Source organism: Dendrobates tinctorius, unplaced genomic scaffold (genome assembly GCF_039654945.1).
Source record: "Dendrobates tinctorius isolate UK_male_01 unplaced genomic scaffold, ASM3965494v1 ptg000103l, whole genome shotgun sequence".
NCBI lineage: Eukaryota > Metazoa > Chordata > Amphibia > Anura > Dendrobatidae > Dendrobates > Dendrobates tinctorius.
This window is the reverse complement of record NW_027361771.1, coordinates 43,416,391-43,430,744: the sequence shown is the minus strand read 5'-3', so window position 1 is coordinate 43,430,744 and position 14,354 is coordinate 43,416,391. Positions and strand designations below refer to the sequence as shown.

The following is a 14,354-nucleotide window of genomic DNA, read 5'->3' as shown; positions in this document are numbered from 1 at the left end:
CCCCATCACTCCTATGATCCCATCAATGCCTTCTCTCCATCACCCCATCATTGCCTTCACCCCATCACTCCCTTCTCCCCATCATTGCCTTCTCCATCACCCCATCACTGCCTTCTCTCCATCACCCCCATCATGGCCTTATCCCATCACCCCAGGCATTATGGCCTTCTCTGCCCATCACGGTATTCTCATATCCCCATCTCCTCCAGGGCCAGGCTAACCTACACATACACAGACAAACACACACACACACACACACACACTATATATACACACACACAGACATACACACACAGACATACATACACACATTATATATATACACACACACACACAGACACCACCTCTCACCTGTCCGCAGCATCGCCCGCGCTTCCTCGCTCTGACACAGCAGCGGCGCGCTCCTCTCTGTGTCAGTCAGAGACAGGAAGCGCGGGCGGCGGGCAGGAAGCTGGACGGGTCCTTGCAGCTCCGCTCCTGCTATTTCCTCTTGCAGGCAGCGGAGCTGCTTGGATCGCTCCCTGGCCGCCGCTACACGAAGGCAATATAGGAAGTGCTGCGCGCCGCCCCTGGCTCCCCTTGTGTCCGCGGACCGGCAAGGGCACTGCAGCGGCCCGGTGCTGGGCCACGGAGCGGCGGTTGGGGACCCCTGATTTAGAGGACACACCAAATTTACACTGTTATATAAGCTGTACACTGACTACATTGTATCAAAGTGTAAAGACATCTTATATAATAATTGCCAGTTGGGACTTCCGGACGCTGTCCCCAAATCTCATAAGGCACCGCGGCTGTGTCACTTGCGGCTGCAAGGCCATGAACAGCGCCTGCGCAAGTCACATTCACGTCACCACTATTCCCACACATGCGCAATAACAGCCACAACTGCGCGCTCTACCCGCTTTACCCGCGCTTGAGCGGGAACGACGCGGCTGTTACTGTGCCTGCGTGGGGAATAGCGGTGACGTCTATATTTTACTTGTGCAGCTGCAGTAACAGCCTTAGGCTGTGTTCACACACAGCGTTTTTTTAGCGGTATTTTTAGTGGTTTTTCCAATAAAACCGCTAAAAATAAGCTTCCCATTCAATTCTATGCATTTTGCACTTTTTGTGCATATTGATGCGTTTTTTACCGCGAAAAAACCGCATTGCGGTAAAAAACGCAGCATGCTCATTAATTTCGCGTTTTTTCCGTGTTTCTGGCTATTTCTATGCGTTTAGAAAACGCGCGAAAAAAAATCGCATCAAAACCGCGCGGTTTCTGGGAAGGGAGTCAGGTTTTTGAGCAGAAATTTTCTGCTACGTGTGCACTTAGGCTTACGGCAACACAGATGGGCCTATTTCTAGTAATAAATATTTACAAAAATGTAAGAGGTGTCATGTGTGGAAGACATATACTTAGCAGGGTGGATGGAGTCTTATTTTAATAAAATGTAAGCATACTAACAATTTGAGCAGTATCTATGAAGTTAACACCAAGTGATAATGTGTCTGAATGATGACTGTATCATTGTGTGTCAGGTTCCTATAAGATGTCAGGATGTCACCATCCATTTCTCCATGGAGGAGTGGGAGTATATAGAAGGACACAAGGATCTGTACAAGGACGTCATGGTGGAGAATGACCAGAACCTTCCATCATCAGGTAATAAAATATATTCATAATGAGTGAAAAGAAATATTTTACTACCCCATTTATGATAAATGCGGGATTTCACCGGTGAAAACATATCTATCTTGAGAGTGGAGCTCCTATTATACAGTTGTGGCCAAAAGTATTGACACCCCTGCAATTTTGTCAGATAATACTCAGTTTCTTCCTGAAAATGATTGCAAACACAAATTCTTTGGTATTATTATCTTCATTTAATTTGTCTTAAATGAAAAAACACAAAAGAGAATGAAGCAAAAAGCAAAACATTGATCATTTCACACAAAACTCCAAAAATGGGCCAGACAAAAGTATTGGCACCCTCAGCCTAATACTTGGTTGCACAACCTTTAGCCAAAATAACTGCGACCAACCGCTTCCGGTAACCATCAATGAGTTTCTTACAATGCTCTGCTGGAATTTTAGACCATTCTTCTTTGGCAAACTGCTCCAGGTCCCTGATATTTGAAGGGTGCCTTCTCCAAACTGCCATTTTTAGATCTCTCCAGAGGTGTTCTATGGGATTCAGGTCTGGACTCATTGCTGGCCACCTTAGAAGTCTCCAGTGCTTTCTCTCAAACCATTTTCCAGTGATTTTTGAAGTGTGTTTTGGGTCATTGTCCTGCTGGAAGACCCACAACCTCTGAGGGAGACCCATCTTTCTCACACTGGGCCCTACATTATGCTGCAAAATTTGTTGGTAGTCTTCAGACTTCATAATGCCATGCACACGGTCAAGCAGTCCAGTACCAGAGGCAGCAAAGCAACCCCAAAACATCAGGGAACCTCCGCCATGTTTGACTGTAGGGACCATGTTTTTTTCTTTGAATGCCTCTTTTTTTCTCCTGTAAACTCTATGTTGATGCCTTTGCCAAAAAAGCTCTACTTTTGTCTCATCTGACCAGAGAACATTCTTCCAAAACGTTTTAGGCTTTTTCAGGTAAGTTTTGGCAAACTCCAGCCTGGCTTTTTTAGGTCTCGGGGTAAGAAGTGGGGTCTTCCTGGGTCTCCTACCATACAGTCCCTTTTCATTCAGACGCCGACGGATAGTACAGGTTGACACTGTTGTACCCTCGGACTGCAGGGCAGCTTGAACTTGTTTGGATGTTAGTCGAGGTTCTTTATCCAACATCCGCACAATCTTGCGTTGAAATCTCTTGTCAATTTTTCTTTTTCGTCCACATCTAGGGAGGTTAGCCACAGTGCCATGGGCTTTAAACTTCTTGATGACACTGCGCACGGTAGACACAGGAACATTCAGGTCTTTGGAGATGGACTTGTAGCCTTGAGATTGCTCATGCTTCATCACAATTTGGTTTCTCAAGTCCTCAGACAGTTCTTTGGTCTTCTTTCTTTTCTCCATGCTCAATGTGGTACACACAAGGACACAGGACAGAGGTTGAGTCAACTTTAATCTATGTCAACTGGCTGCAAGTGTTATTTAGTTATTGCCAACACCTGATAGGTGCCACAGGTAAGTTACAGGTGCTGTTAATTACACAAATTAGAGAAGCATCACATGATTTTTCGAACAGTGCCAATACTTTTGTCCACCCATTTTTTTATGTTTGGTGTGGAATTATATCCAATTTGGCTTTAGGACAATTCTTTTTATGTTTTTTCATTTAAGACAAATTAAATGAAGATAGTAATACCAAAGAATTTGTGTTTGCAATCATTTTCAGGAAGAAACTGAGTATTATCTGACAGAATTGCAGGGATGTCAATACTTTTGGCCACAACTGTAGGAGAGGCAACCACATATGTGCATCTCTCCCAGTGACACGCAATGATGTCCCATTCTTGAGATGCAATTGGCAGTGATATATCCTGTTGATGTGCCATAAATGTACAATATAGTACAACCACCTTGAAGGGGTTGTCCGGTGCAAATTGATTAGTCTGCAGTCACCCTATGTGACTGCAGACTTATAAATCACCCCAGCACATGCACTGTGTGCTGCGGGGATTTGCTGGTTTCTGACCCGGGACAGGAGGGTATGTACAGAGGGGAAAATTAATATTTCGTGCACTGCCGATTGTGCAAGTTTTCCCACCTATAAAGAATGGAGAGGTCTGTATTTTTTATCGTAGGTACACTTCAACTGTGAGAGGCAGAATCTAAAAAAAAAAAACAAACAAAAAAAAAGCAGAAAATTGCATTGTAGGATTTTTAAATAATTAAATTGCATTTTATTCCATGACATTGACCGACCAACATAATTGATCACCGACCAACCAGCAGGAATTCTGGCTCTCACAGACCTGTTATGATGCAGGAAAGGTATATATCTTTGTACCAAGTTGGCCAGTAGATAGAAGAATATTTAGAATTGAGAGTCCTCAGTGGTTGATACCTTTTAATGGCTAACCGAAAAGATGGTAACAAATTGCCAGTTTTCGAGACTAAGCTTGCAATATGTTACCATCTTTTCAGTTAGCAATTAAAAGGTATCAGCCACTGAGGACTCTCAATTCTAAATATTCTACAGACCTGTTAGTTTTTCTTGAAGAAGCCCTCCTACTCTGCAATCCTTACCGGTATGAATAGCACATGTTTGAACTTGTTACCTGTATAAAAGACACCTGTCCACAAATTCAGTCAATCACACTCCAACATCTCCAGCATGGCTAGGACCAAAGAGCTATCTAAGGACACCCTGGACAAAATTGTAGACCTGCAAAAGGCTGGTCAGGCCTACCAGACAATATGCAAGCAGCTTGGTGAGAAGGCAACAACTGTTTGCTCAATTATTAGAAAAGGGAAGAAACACAAGATTACTGTCAGTCTTTCTCGGTCTGGGGCTTCATGCAAGATCTCGCCTTGTGGGGTAAGAATGATTCTGAGAAAGCCAGGAATCAGCCCAGAACTATACAGGAGGACCTGATCAATGAGTTGAAGGGAGCTTGGAACACAGTCTCAAATATTACCATTAGTAACACATTATGCCGTCATGGATTAAAATCCTGCAGCGCACGCAAGGTCCCTCTGCTCACGCCAGCACATGTCCAGGCCCATTTGAAGTTTGGCAATGACTATCTCGATGATCTAGATGAGGCAAGGGAGAAGGTAATGTGGTCAAATGAGACCATAATAAAACTTTTTGGTATCAACTCCACTCGCTGTGTTTGGACGAAGAAGGATGAGTACAACCCAAAGAACACAGTCCCTACCGTGAAGCATGGTGGGGGAAACCCCACAATTTGGGGGTGCTTCTCTGTAAAGGGTACAAGACGACTGCACTGTATCAAAGGAAGGATGGGTCATGTATTGAGAGATTTTGGCCAACAACCTCCTTTCCTCGTTAAGAGCATTGAAGATGGGTCGTGGCTGGTTCTTCCAGCATGACAATGACCCGAAAAACACAGCCAGGGCAATTAAGGAGTGGCTCTATAAGAATCATTAGAAGGCCATGGAGTGGCCTAGCCAGTCTCCAGACCTTAGCCCAATAGAAAATCTTTGGAGGAAGGTGAAACTCAATATTGTCCAGCGACAGCCCCGAAACCTGAAAGATCTGGAGAAGATCTGTATCGAGGAGTGAGCCAAAATCCCTGCTGCAGTGTGTGCAAACTTGGTCAAGAACTACAGGAAACATCTGACAAAGGTTTCTGTATCAAATATTAATTTCTGTTTTCTATTGTATCAAATACTTATTTCATACAATAAAATGCAAATTATCTATGTAAAAATCATACAATGTGATTTTCTGTTTTTATTTTTAGATTCTGTCTCTCACAGTTGAAGTGTACCTATAATGAAAATTAACGACCTCTCCATTCTTTGTAGGTGGGAAAGCTTAAAAAAATGGTAGTATATCAATTACTTATTTTCCCCACTGCATGTGCTATACGTACTTTCGGCCAGTGGGCATGGGCTCGCTTCCATACAGTTGTATTGAGCAAGGTCACGCCCGGTAGTCGGCCATGACCACTGCACTTCTGCATCACTAGATGGTGCGCGGCCTCGCTCAGTGCAAGTGTATGGAGTGAGGCCACGCCCACTAGACGGGCCCTGGCCGTTAGTACCTATAACACATTCATACCCTCCTTTCCCGGATCAGTAACCGATGAATCCTCATAGCACACAGTGCGTGCGATGGGAGTATTCATAAGTTTGCAGTCACACAGAGTGTGCAGACTTATCGATTTGGACCGGACAACCCCTTTAACAGTTTCAGTTATTGATAATCGAATCACTTAGTTTCATGTGAAATCAGCCTTTGTAGTTTTGATTATAAGGGTTTTCTGAGATCCCCAAAGAATTGACCTAATGGAGGTAATGGCATAAAACAACAAATGAACCTATACTTCTCTGTTACATCAGCGCCACTCCAGCAGTCATCTTCAGTCTTTGCTGCAGCGAAGACATCCTCATCTCCCCATAAGGCTACTTTCCCACAATGAGATTTTGGTGAGTTTTTGGCGCTAAATATTCCCGCTGTGGCAAAAAAGTAGAGTCTTACAATTCCAGCAAAGTGGATAGAATTTCTAGAAACTTGCGTAAACTGACCTGCTGCGCGTGTTTCAAATCTGCAGCATGTCAATTTCTCTTGCGGGTATGCTGAGTTTTAGGCCTGTTTCACACGTCCTGAGTGTGTCCGTGAGCAAAATAAGCTGACATGTCCGTTTTTTACCGACAGCGCAGGCTGTAAAACATCGTGTACACGGATGACACACTGTAACCCATGTGACACATGCTGGCTCCTGAGAAGCAGTGGTACGGTAAGTGCTCTTTCCCGGTGCCGGGTGCTGAAGACCGCTCTCATCAATCTCCCCTGCTCGGTCGGCGATCAGCGCGAGCAGGGGAGAATGATGAGACTTGCATTCAAGTGATAGCAATGACAACAGGGGGCTGATGCTAGTAGCTAGTATTCATAACCTGCCGCCTGCGCTATAAATTATAAGCCATATCTGGGGGATAAATAGTTTTTAGTTCAAGCTCAGTGAGTTCACAGCAGATCACCCTGAGAATTTCTGATCTGCGGTGCAGTCACTGAGCTTGAACTATGGTGACCTCATCACTGACTTTTTCTCCTTCGTCTCATTGGGGGACACAGAGACTGTGGGTGTGTGCTTCTGCCGTCTGGAGGCTGACACTAAGTATACAAAAAAAGTTAGCTCCTCCTCCGCCGCATACACCCTCGCCCCCAGACCGGGCGTAACTCAGTTTTTTGCTTAGTGTCTGATGGAGGCACACGCAGTCTGGAGCTCCAGACTAGGTTTTTTTTTTTTTTTTTTTTCCCTTTCTTTGAAGATAAGACAGGGGCGACGGATCCTATAGAGAGGGTCCGATCTCCCCAAATCACCAACGGGCGACCACGTGTGAGTAGTCCTCCACGTGTTTTCTCTCCCGCACCGAGGGACACATCTGGGACTTTTCCCCAGACAACCATTTTTCTTTTTTATTTTGTAAAGAGGGGCAACGCATCCTGATGAGAGGATTCGATTTCCCCATGAGCTACAACGGGCGAGCACGTGTGAGCGATGGGCGATCCCCAACGGACTCCACGTTTTGTTCCTCTCCTGCAACGCGGGATTTCAGGTTGGCCCCTTCCACCCCTAGGTAGTGACACCAGGGGTGCAGTTGGAGGCGCAGGTGAGCCAGGGGATCGAAGCATCCACCCCCAGTAGCCTCCCCCTCCCCGCCCAGGGATGGGGTTGAGAGCACCCCAAGAGAGCCCCCCCGGCGGCAGGCTCACCTTTGTTTGTAGGGTCACCCCCCGGAACGGGACCCTCCAGAAGGCGCCGCGGGGCTGTCTGTTCCCCCGCCCGACGGGGTTACTTCTTCTCACGGGGCCCGACTCTCTCCCCGGTGGAACCCGGTGCGAGTAGTGCCACATGCGGCAGCAGACGCTCTGCGGCCAGAAGTCCCGCCGGCGGACGCGGTCCCCGCGGTATGGGGAGATCCGCAAGGCCGCGCGAGGCCTGCCCGCCCCTTCCGGTGGTAGCCGGAAGCCCCGCCCACTGACTTCCGGCAGCCCGGGGGGCGCGGCGGGCGCGCAGTGTCCGGGGAGCGCGCGCTCTCCTCCCCCTCCTCGCAGGTCCCCGACGGAGTACGTCTGAAGCTCCGCCGGCGGCCGCGGTCCCCGCTGTATGGGGAGGGCCGCGAGTTCCGCGCGAGGCCCGCCCGCCGCTTCCGGTGGGGGCCGGAAGCCCCGCCCACTGACTTCCGGCGGCACGGGGAGCGCGGCGGGCGCGCACAGTGACCAGAGGCTCCCGCCCCCCTCCCCCTCCTCGCATTTCCTCGATGCGGTCGGAAACCCCGCCGCCTCTCTCCAAAGTGCACCGCAGTGCCCCCGGCGAGTAACGGCACGTGAAGCAGCTCGTCCACGTCTCAGGGTTTTCGCTGCGTCCAGAGGACCCCGTGGAAGAGGGGGGACGTTACCGGTGGGTGAGTGCAACCCCGTTTCGAGTGCCGCACTGGTTGTCAAGGAAGGGGTTACCCTCCTCCTCCTACCCTACCCTGCAATATGTCTGGCAAAGGGAAAGCTCACTCTTTCCTATACGCTGTTTGCGTTTCCTGTGGGGTCAGGCTGCCTAAGGCGCAGCCGGGTAAATTTTGCGAAGCCTGTGAGTCGGAGCGAGCCCAGGAGCCCCCCATTGTTGCAGAGCCCAGGGGTCAGGACCCCCCAGAATGGGCAGTGTCTTTATCGCATTCTATGATGTCCCTTACGAAGGCAATTGAGTCCCTTCGGGGCCCGGGCAGGGTCAAGGATGGTGGTCTGCCAGCGGAAGACAGCTCGTCCACGTCTCAGGACCCTTCGTCCGTTAGGGGCCGCTCCAGCACCAGACAAGCTCATGGTAAGAGAGCTCGTTCTCCGTCGGCCGGGCCCTCTGGGGAGTCGGCGGCGATTTTTAGGGCATCTCGTTCCCTGTCGCCAAGCTCAGGAAGCGATCAGGACGAGGGCGAGGAGGAGGAAGAGGAAGCCTGGAATCCAGAAAGCCTGGGATACCAGGACTCGGTGGACAGCCTCATTGAGGCGGTCAACCAGACTTTAGAGATCGAGGATGATGTGTCCACGGCCTCAGGTCACAAGGTCTCCTTCAAGAAAACCAGGCGTCCGCATAGAAGGTTTGCCACGCATCCGGAGTTCGAGGAGCTAGTCCAGAAACATAGGGAACACCCGGATAAGCGCTTTGCAATGCAAAAGGCGCTGCAAGCAAAGTATCCGTTCCCTCCTGAACTCCATAAAGGGTGGGTGGAGTCGCCAGTAGTGGACCCACCGGTGTCACGTTTAGCATCAAGATCGCTATTGTCGATACCCAGCGGTTCTTCTATTAAGGACCCAACTGATCGCCTCATAGAGGGGCTTGCCCGCTCAGTGTATGAGGCAGCAGGGTCGGCTCTGGCCCCCTCCTTTGCGGCTACCTGGGTGGCTAAGGCCATGGTTTCATGGGCAGACACTCTGCATAGGGCCCTCCAAGACAGGGATCTGCCCGCGGAAATCTTGGAGGTGACAAATCAGATATCAGGAGCGAGTGATTATCTCGTCGGCGCCGCTCTGGATGCGGCCGAGTGTTCTGCTGTGGCAGCAGCAAATGCGATCGCCGTAAGGCGAGCATTATGGCTGAGATTATGGAAAGCGGATTCTATCTCTAAAAAATCCTTGACCTCATTGCCTTTTCAAGGCAATCGATTGTTCGGTGAAAAGCTTGATAAACTTATCTCAGAAGCCACAGGGGGGAAGAGTAGTTTTCTACCGCAGCAGAAGAGTTGGCCGGCATTCAGGCAGACGCAGAGGCGTTTTCGGCCCTTTCGTAGCTCCTGGAGGTGGACTTCGGCCAGGGCATCCACCTCCACAAATGATGGTCAGATTAGAGAAAGGCAAGTTTCTTACAGGGCCAATCCGCTGGGTAGAGGCCGGGGCCGTTTGCCCAGAGCGAGGGGGGCCAGATCACAAAAGCCTCCAGCAAAATGACTCGAGGCACTTCGTACCTACGGACGACAGAGTGGGCGGACGCCTACTAAGGTTCAGCCACGTTTGGGTCGCAGTGGCACGCGACGCTTGGGTGGCAGAACTGATATCGTCCGGGTACAAGATAGAGTTTGTCGGACTCCCGCCACGGCGTTTCTTCCGTTCCCGGCTCTCCGGAACAGAATCGCAGGCGGAAGGTCTGTTGCAGGCTATAATGACGCTACAGCGCAACGGGGTCATTGTCCCAGTGCCGAAAAGCGAAGAGACGCAAGGTTTTTACTCCAACCTGTTTTCAGTCCCCAAAAAGGACGGGACAGTAAGGCCAGTACTGGATTTAAAGATCCTGAACAAGTTTATCAGGGTCAGGCGATTCCGGATGGTATCCCTCCGTTCGGTCATTTCAGCCATGGATCCAGGGGAATTCCTGGCCTCGATCGATGTGCAGGATGCATATCTACACATCCCGATTTTTCCTCCACACCAGAGGTTCCTGCGTTTTGCGATCGGAGGGCGACATTTCCAATTTGTTGCTCTGCCCTTCGGTCTGGCCACTGCCCCCAGAGTCTTTACAAAGATAATGGCGGTGGTTATGGCCATCCTGCATGCTCGGGGCATAACGGTACTACCCTACCTGGACGACCTTTTGGTAAAGGGGCCGTCGTTTCAGGCGTGCCAGGAGAATGTCGGTATCACTCTGGATACCCTGGCCCGCCTAGGTTGGCTGATCAATCGGAACAAGTCGTCCTTGGTTCCGGCTCAGAGAATCGTATTTCTAGGCATGGTTTTCGACACCTCCCAGGGGCTGGTGATCCTCCCTCAGGACAAGGCGCAAAGGATCAAACAGGGGGTACGGAACCTTCTTCAGCCGGGCTCCAGATCCATCCGGTACGGCATGAGTGTGTTGGGCAGAATGGTGGCGGCGATGGAGGCAATCCCGTTTGCCCAGTTCCATCTCCGTCCGCTTCAACATGCGCTCTTGTCAGCATGGGACCGAAGGCTGCTTTCCCTCAATCATCGGTGCAGTTTGTCTCCACCGGTCCGACGGTCACTCCGGTGGTGGACTCGCGACTCGTCTCTGGTTCAGGGGAAACCCTTTCCCCCGGAACAGTGGTTGGTGGTGACGACCGATGCAAGCCTGCAGGGTTGGGGTGCAGTTTTCCAGAGTCACACAGCCCAGGGGCGGTGGTCCTTTCGGGAGGTAATTCTCCCGATCAACATTCTGGAGATACGGGCAATACAATTGGCCCTGCAACATTTTCAGCGTTGGCTGACAAACCGGCCGGTGCGCGTTCAGTCGGACAATGCTACAGCGGTAGCGTATGTGAACCATCGGGGGGGCACGCGCAGCCAGGCAGCCATGCGCGAGGTCGGGCTGGTACTGCGTTGGGCCGAGAAAAACCAGGTGGTAATTTCAGCGGTGCACATTCCGGGAATCGAAAACTGGGCGGCGGATTTTCTCAGCCGACAGGGGGTCGCGGCAGGGGAGTGGTCCCTGCACCCCGAGGTTTTTCAACAGATCTGCCAACGGTGGGGGACACCAGACGTGGACCTTATGGCATCCAGAGAGAACGCCAAGATTCAAAGATTCGTCGCTCGATCCCTCGACCCGCAGGCAATCGCAGCAGACGCTCTGGTGCTTCCGTGGAGCCAGTTTCGGCTCCCGTACTTGTTCCCCCCGCTACCTCTGCTTCCAAGAGTCATCAGAAAGATAAGGAGAGAGAGGGTTCCAGCAATTCTGCTGGCCCCAGACTGGCCTCGGCGGGCCTGGTATGCAGATCTGGTTCAACTAGTGGTGGACGTACCCTGGCGTCTCCCAGATCGGCCGGACTTACTGTCCCAGGGGCCGATCTGCCATCCGAACTTAGGGGCCCTGTGTTTGACGGCGTGGCCATTGAATCTTGGCTGTTAACACAGGCAGGATTCAGGCGCGATGTGGTGGCCACGATGGTGAGTGCCCGAAAGCCTTCCTCGGCGAAGGTATATCATCGGACTTGGGAAGTGTTTTTCCGTTGGTGTAGGGATCGCGGAGTGGCTCCTCTGGTTTTTTCGATCCCCAACGTACTGGCTTTTCTGCAGGCAGGGCTGGACGCGGGATTGGCTCCGAGTTCGCTCAGAACGCAAGTCTCGGCCCTGTCGGTGCTTTTCCAACGAAAGGTCGCTTCGGTCTGGCAGGTTAGGACGTTTATGCAAGGGGTCGCACATTTAGTACCCCCCTATAAGGCACCGATGGAATCATGGGACCTGAACTTAGTGCTCAGGGCCCTTCAGGAACCTCCCTTCGAACCGTTACAAGAAGTCTCCTTACCTTACCTGTCCAGGAAGGTCGTTTTTCTGGTAGCGATAACATCTATTAGGCGGGTTTCGGAACTGGCGGCTTTATCTTGTAAACCGCCGTTCCTGACTTTTTATAAGGATAAAGTAGTTTTAAGGCCAGCTCCCCCCTTCTTGCCGAAGGTTGTCTCTGCATTCCATATCAACGAAGACATTGTCTTACCCTCGTTTTGCCCGGCACCGGTGCATAGGGTAGAAAAGGCATTGCACACCCTGGATCTGGTAAGAGCCCTTAGGAGATATGTGACAAGGACAGCGCCATTCCGCCAGACAGACTCTCTATTCGTGATTCCAGAAGGGCGGCGGAAGGGACTCGCTGCGTCCAGAGTGACTTTGGCCAGATGGGTTCGTCTGACAGTCCAAGAATCATATCAAATCAGTGGCACGCCGGTTCCGGCAGGGATCAGGGCACACTCGGCTCGAGCAGTGGGTGCCTCATGGGCACTGCGACACCAGGCTTCAGCGGAACAGGTGTGCAAAGCAGCTACCTGGTCCAGTTTGCATACGTTTGTCAAACATTATAACGTACATACCCAGGCATCCTCGGATGCAAGCCTGGGAAGAAAGATTCTCCAGGCAGCAGTTGCGCACCTCTAATCAGGGGCGCAAAATAGCATGGATTGGGTGAGCTAAGATCCCGCCCAGGGACTGCTTTAGAACGTCCCACAGTCTCTGTGTCCCCCAATGAGACGAAGGAGAAACATGGATTTTTGTGAGTACTCACCGTAAAATCCTTTTCTCCGAGACGCTCATTGGGGGACACAGCACCCACCCTATTAGCCAGTTGGCATCTGTTTATTTTGAATTATACAAATCCTTATGTAAGGATCAGGGTGGTCCCTTTTTCAGACGTATAATTTCTTGCCTGAGTTTAAGGCGCGTTCTCCTACTGCTTATGCACTAAACTGAGTTACGCCCGGTCTGGGGGCGAGGGTGTATGCGGCGGAGGAGGAGCTAACTCTTTTTTTGTATACTTAGTGTCAGCCTCCAGACGGCAGAAGCACACACCCACAGTCTCTGTGTCCCCCAATGAGCGTCTCGGAGAAAAGGATTTTACGGTGAGTACTCACAAAAATCCATGTTTCCTACGGTCCCGAAGTCACCGCAATTCAGCCTGGCTGGGAACGCAGCCTCAATGACCGGCGGTAACCTCGATAATGTCACCACTGTTCACTGATGCTCATTCACCACTGGTTCCCAGCCTGGACGGTCGCGTCTTGGCACTGTCCAGATTGAAAACTATTTACATGGATTACAGCGTGGGGCAGAACTACAGACAGGTGAGGGATATTGTTATTTTTCTATTTTTGTTTTATTACAGGAGACAAGGGATTCAGTGGAATTAGGCGTTAGGTGAGTATAACTGTTTGTTATTTTTAAATAAAACTGAAAATGTGTTACAATACAACTATAGGATTAGTAATGGATAGGTGTCTTATATAGACGTCTCTTCATTACTAACCTGTGGGCTTGATGTCACCTGTCAATACAAAGGTGACATCAGCCCTACAAATATGAACCCCACTTGCTACTACTACAGGACAAGTGGGAAGAGCCGTGCAAAGCACCAGAATTGGTGCATCTAATAAATGCACCTTTTCCTAGGCAGCTGCGGGCTGCTATTTTTAGGCACGGGGGAAGGGGTCAATATCCATGGCCCCTTACCAGCCGAAGAATACCAGCCCCCAGCTGTTTGCTTTAGCTTCGATGGTTGTTAAAAATGGGGGGCCCCACGCTGCATTTTTAAAATGATTTATTTAAATAATTTAAAAAAACAGCGTGGGGTCCCCTCTGTTTTTGAAAACCAGCCTTGCTGAAGTGGACAGCTGAGGCTTGCAGCCCCCAGCTGTCAGTCTTGCCTGGCTGGTTATAGAAAATACAGGGAACCACTCCGGATTTTTTATTTATTTTTTTAACACAGGCAGCTGCTCGTGCTCTCACTGTTGTTAGTTGCAAGAGGTGTAGGCTGATGGAAGTAATAGTCTCATCAGTTGCCATCTGCTCTCATTGTTATAACTTGAATATAACTGTCATCATTCTCCCCTGCTCGCGCTGATCGCCAGCAGGGCAGGGGAGAATGATGAGAGCGGTCTTCAGCACCCGGCGCTGGGGAACAGCGCTTACTGTACCGCTGCTTCTCAGGCGCTGGTGTATGTCACATGGATGACACACTGGGATGTGCTGCCGGTAAAAATCGGACTTGTCAGCTTGTTTTGCCCACGGGCACATGGTCCATGGAAACACACTGACTTGTGCACAGACCCATTCAATTGAATGTGTTTACTGTAGTGTTCAAAAATAGCATTCCAAATCACTGTTTTTGGTATCAATTATAATACCACATGTCAAGCAATTTACCAGTTGGTGGAGTAGATTCTAAGAAAACCAACAGACTCCGCATTCATGATCTGCATGTTTTTGAGTCTGTGTATTAGAATAATTATTGAAGGAGGTGT

The 14,354-nt window shown here is 50.1% G+C and overlaps 1 protein-coding gene across 5 annotated transcripts in view; it reads left to right on the top strand.

Moving 5' to 3' along the window:
- Positions 1–14,354, top strand: part of LOC141100102 (uncharacterized) — a 100,634-nt gene that overhangs the window by 78,045 nt on the left and 8,235 nt on the right. For all 5 annotated transcript variants that reach the window (XM_073588326.1, XM_073588328.1, XM_073588327.1 and 2 more), the window contains exon 5: positions 1,522–1,645. In XM_073588326.1, coding sequence (XP_073444427.1) covers positions 1,522–1,645 — 124 coding nt within the window. The remainder of the gene's footprint in view (positions 1–1,521; positions 1,646–14,354) is intronic.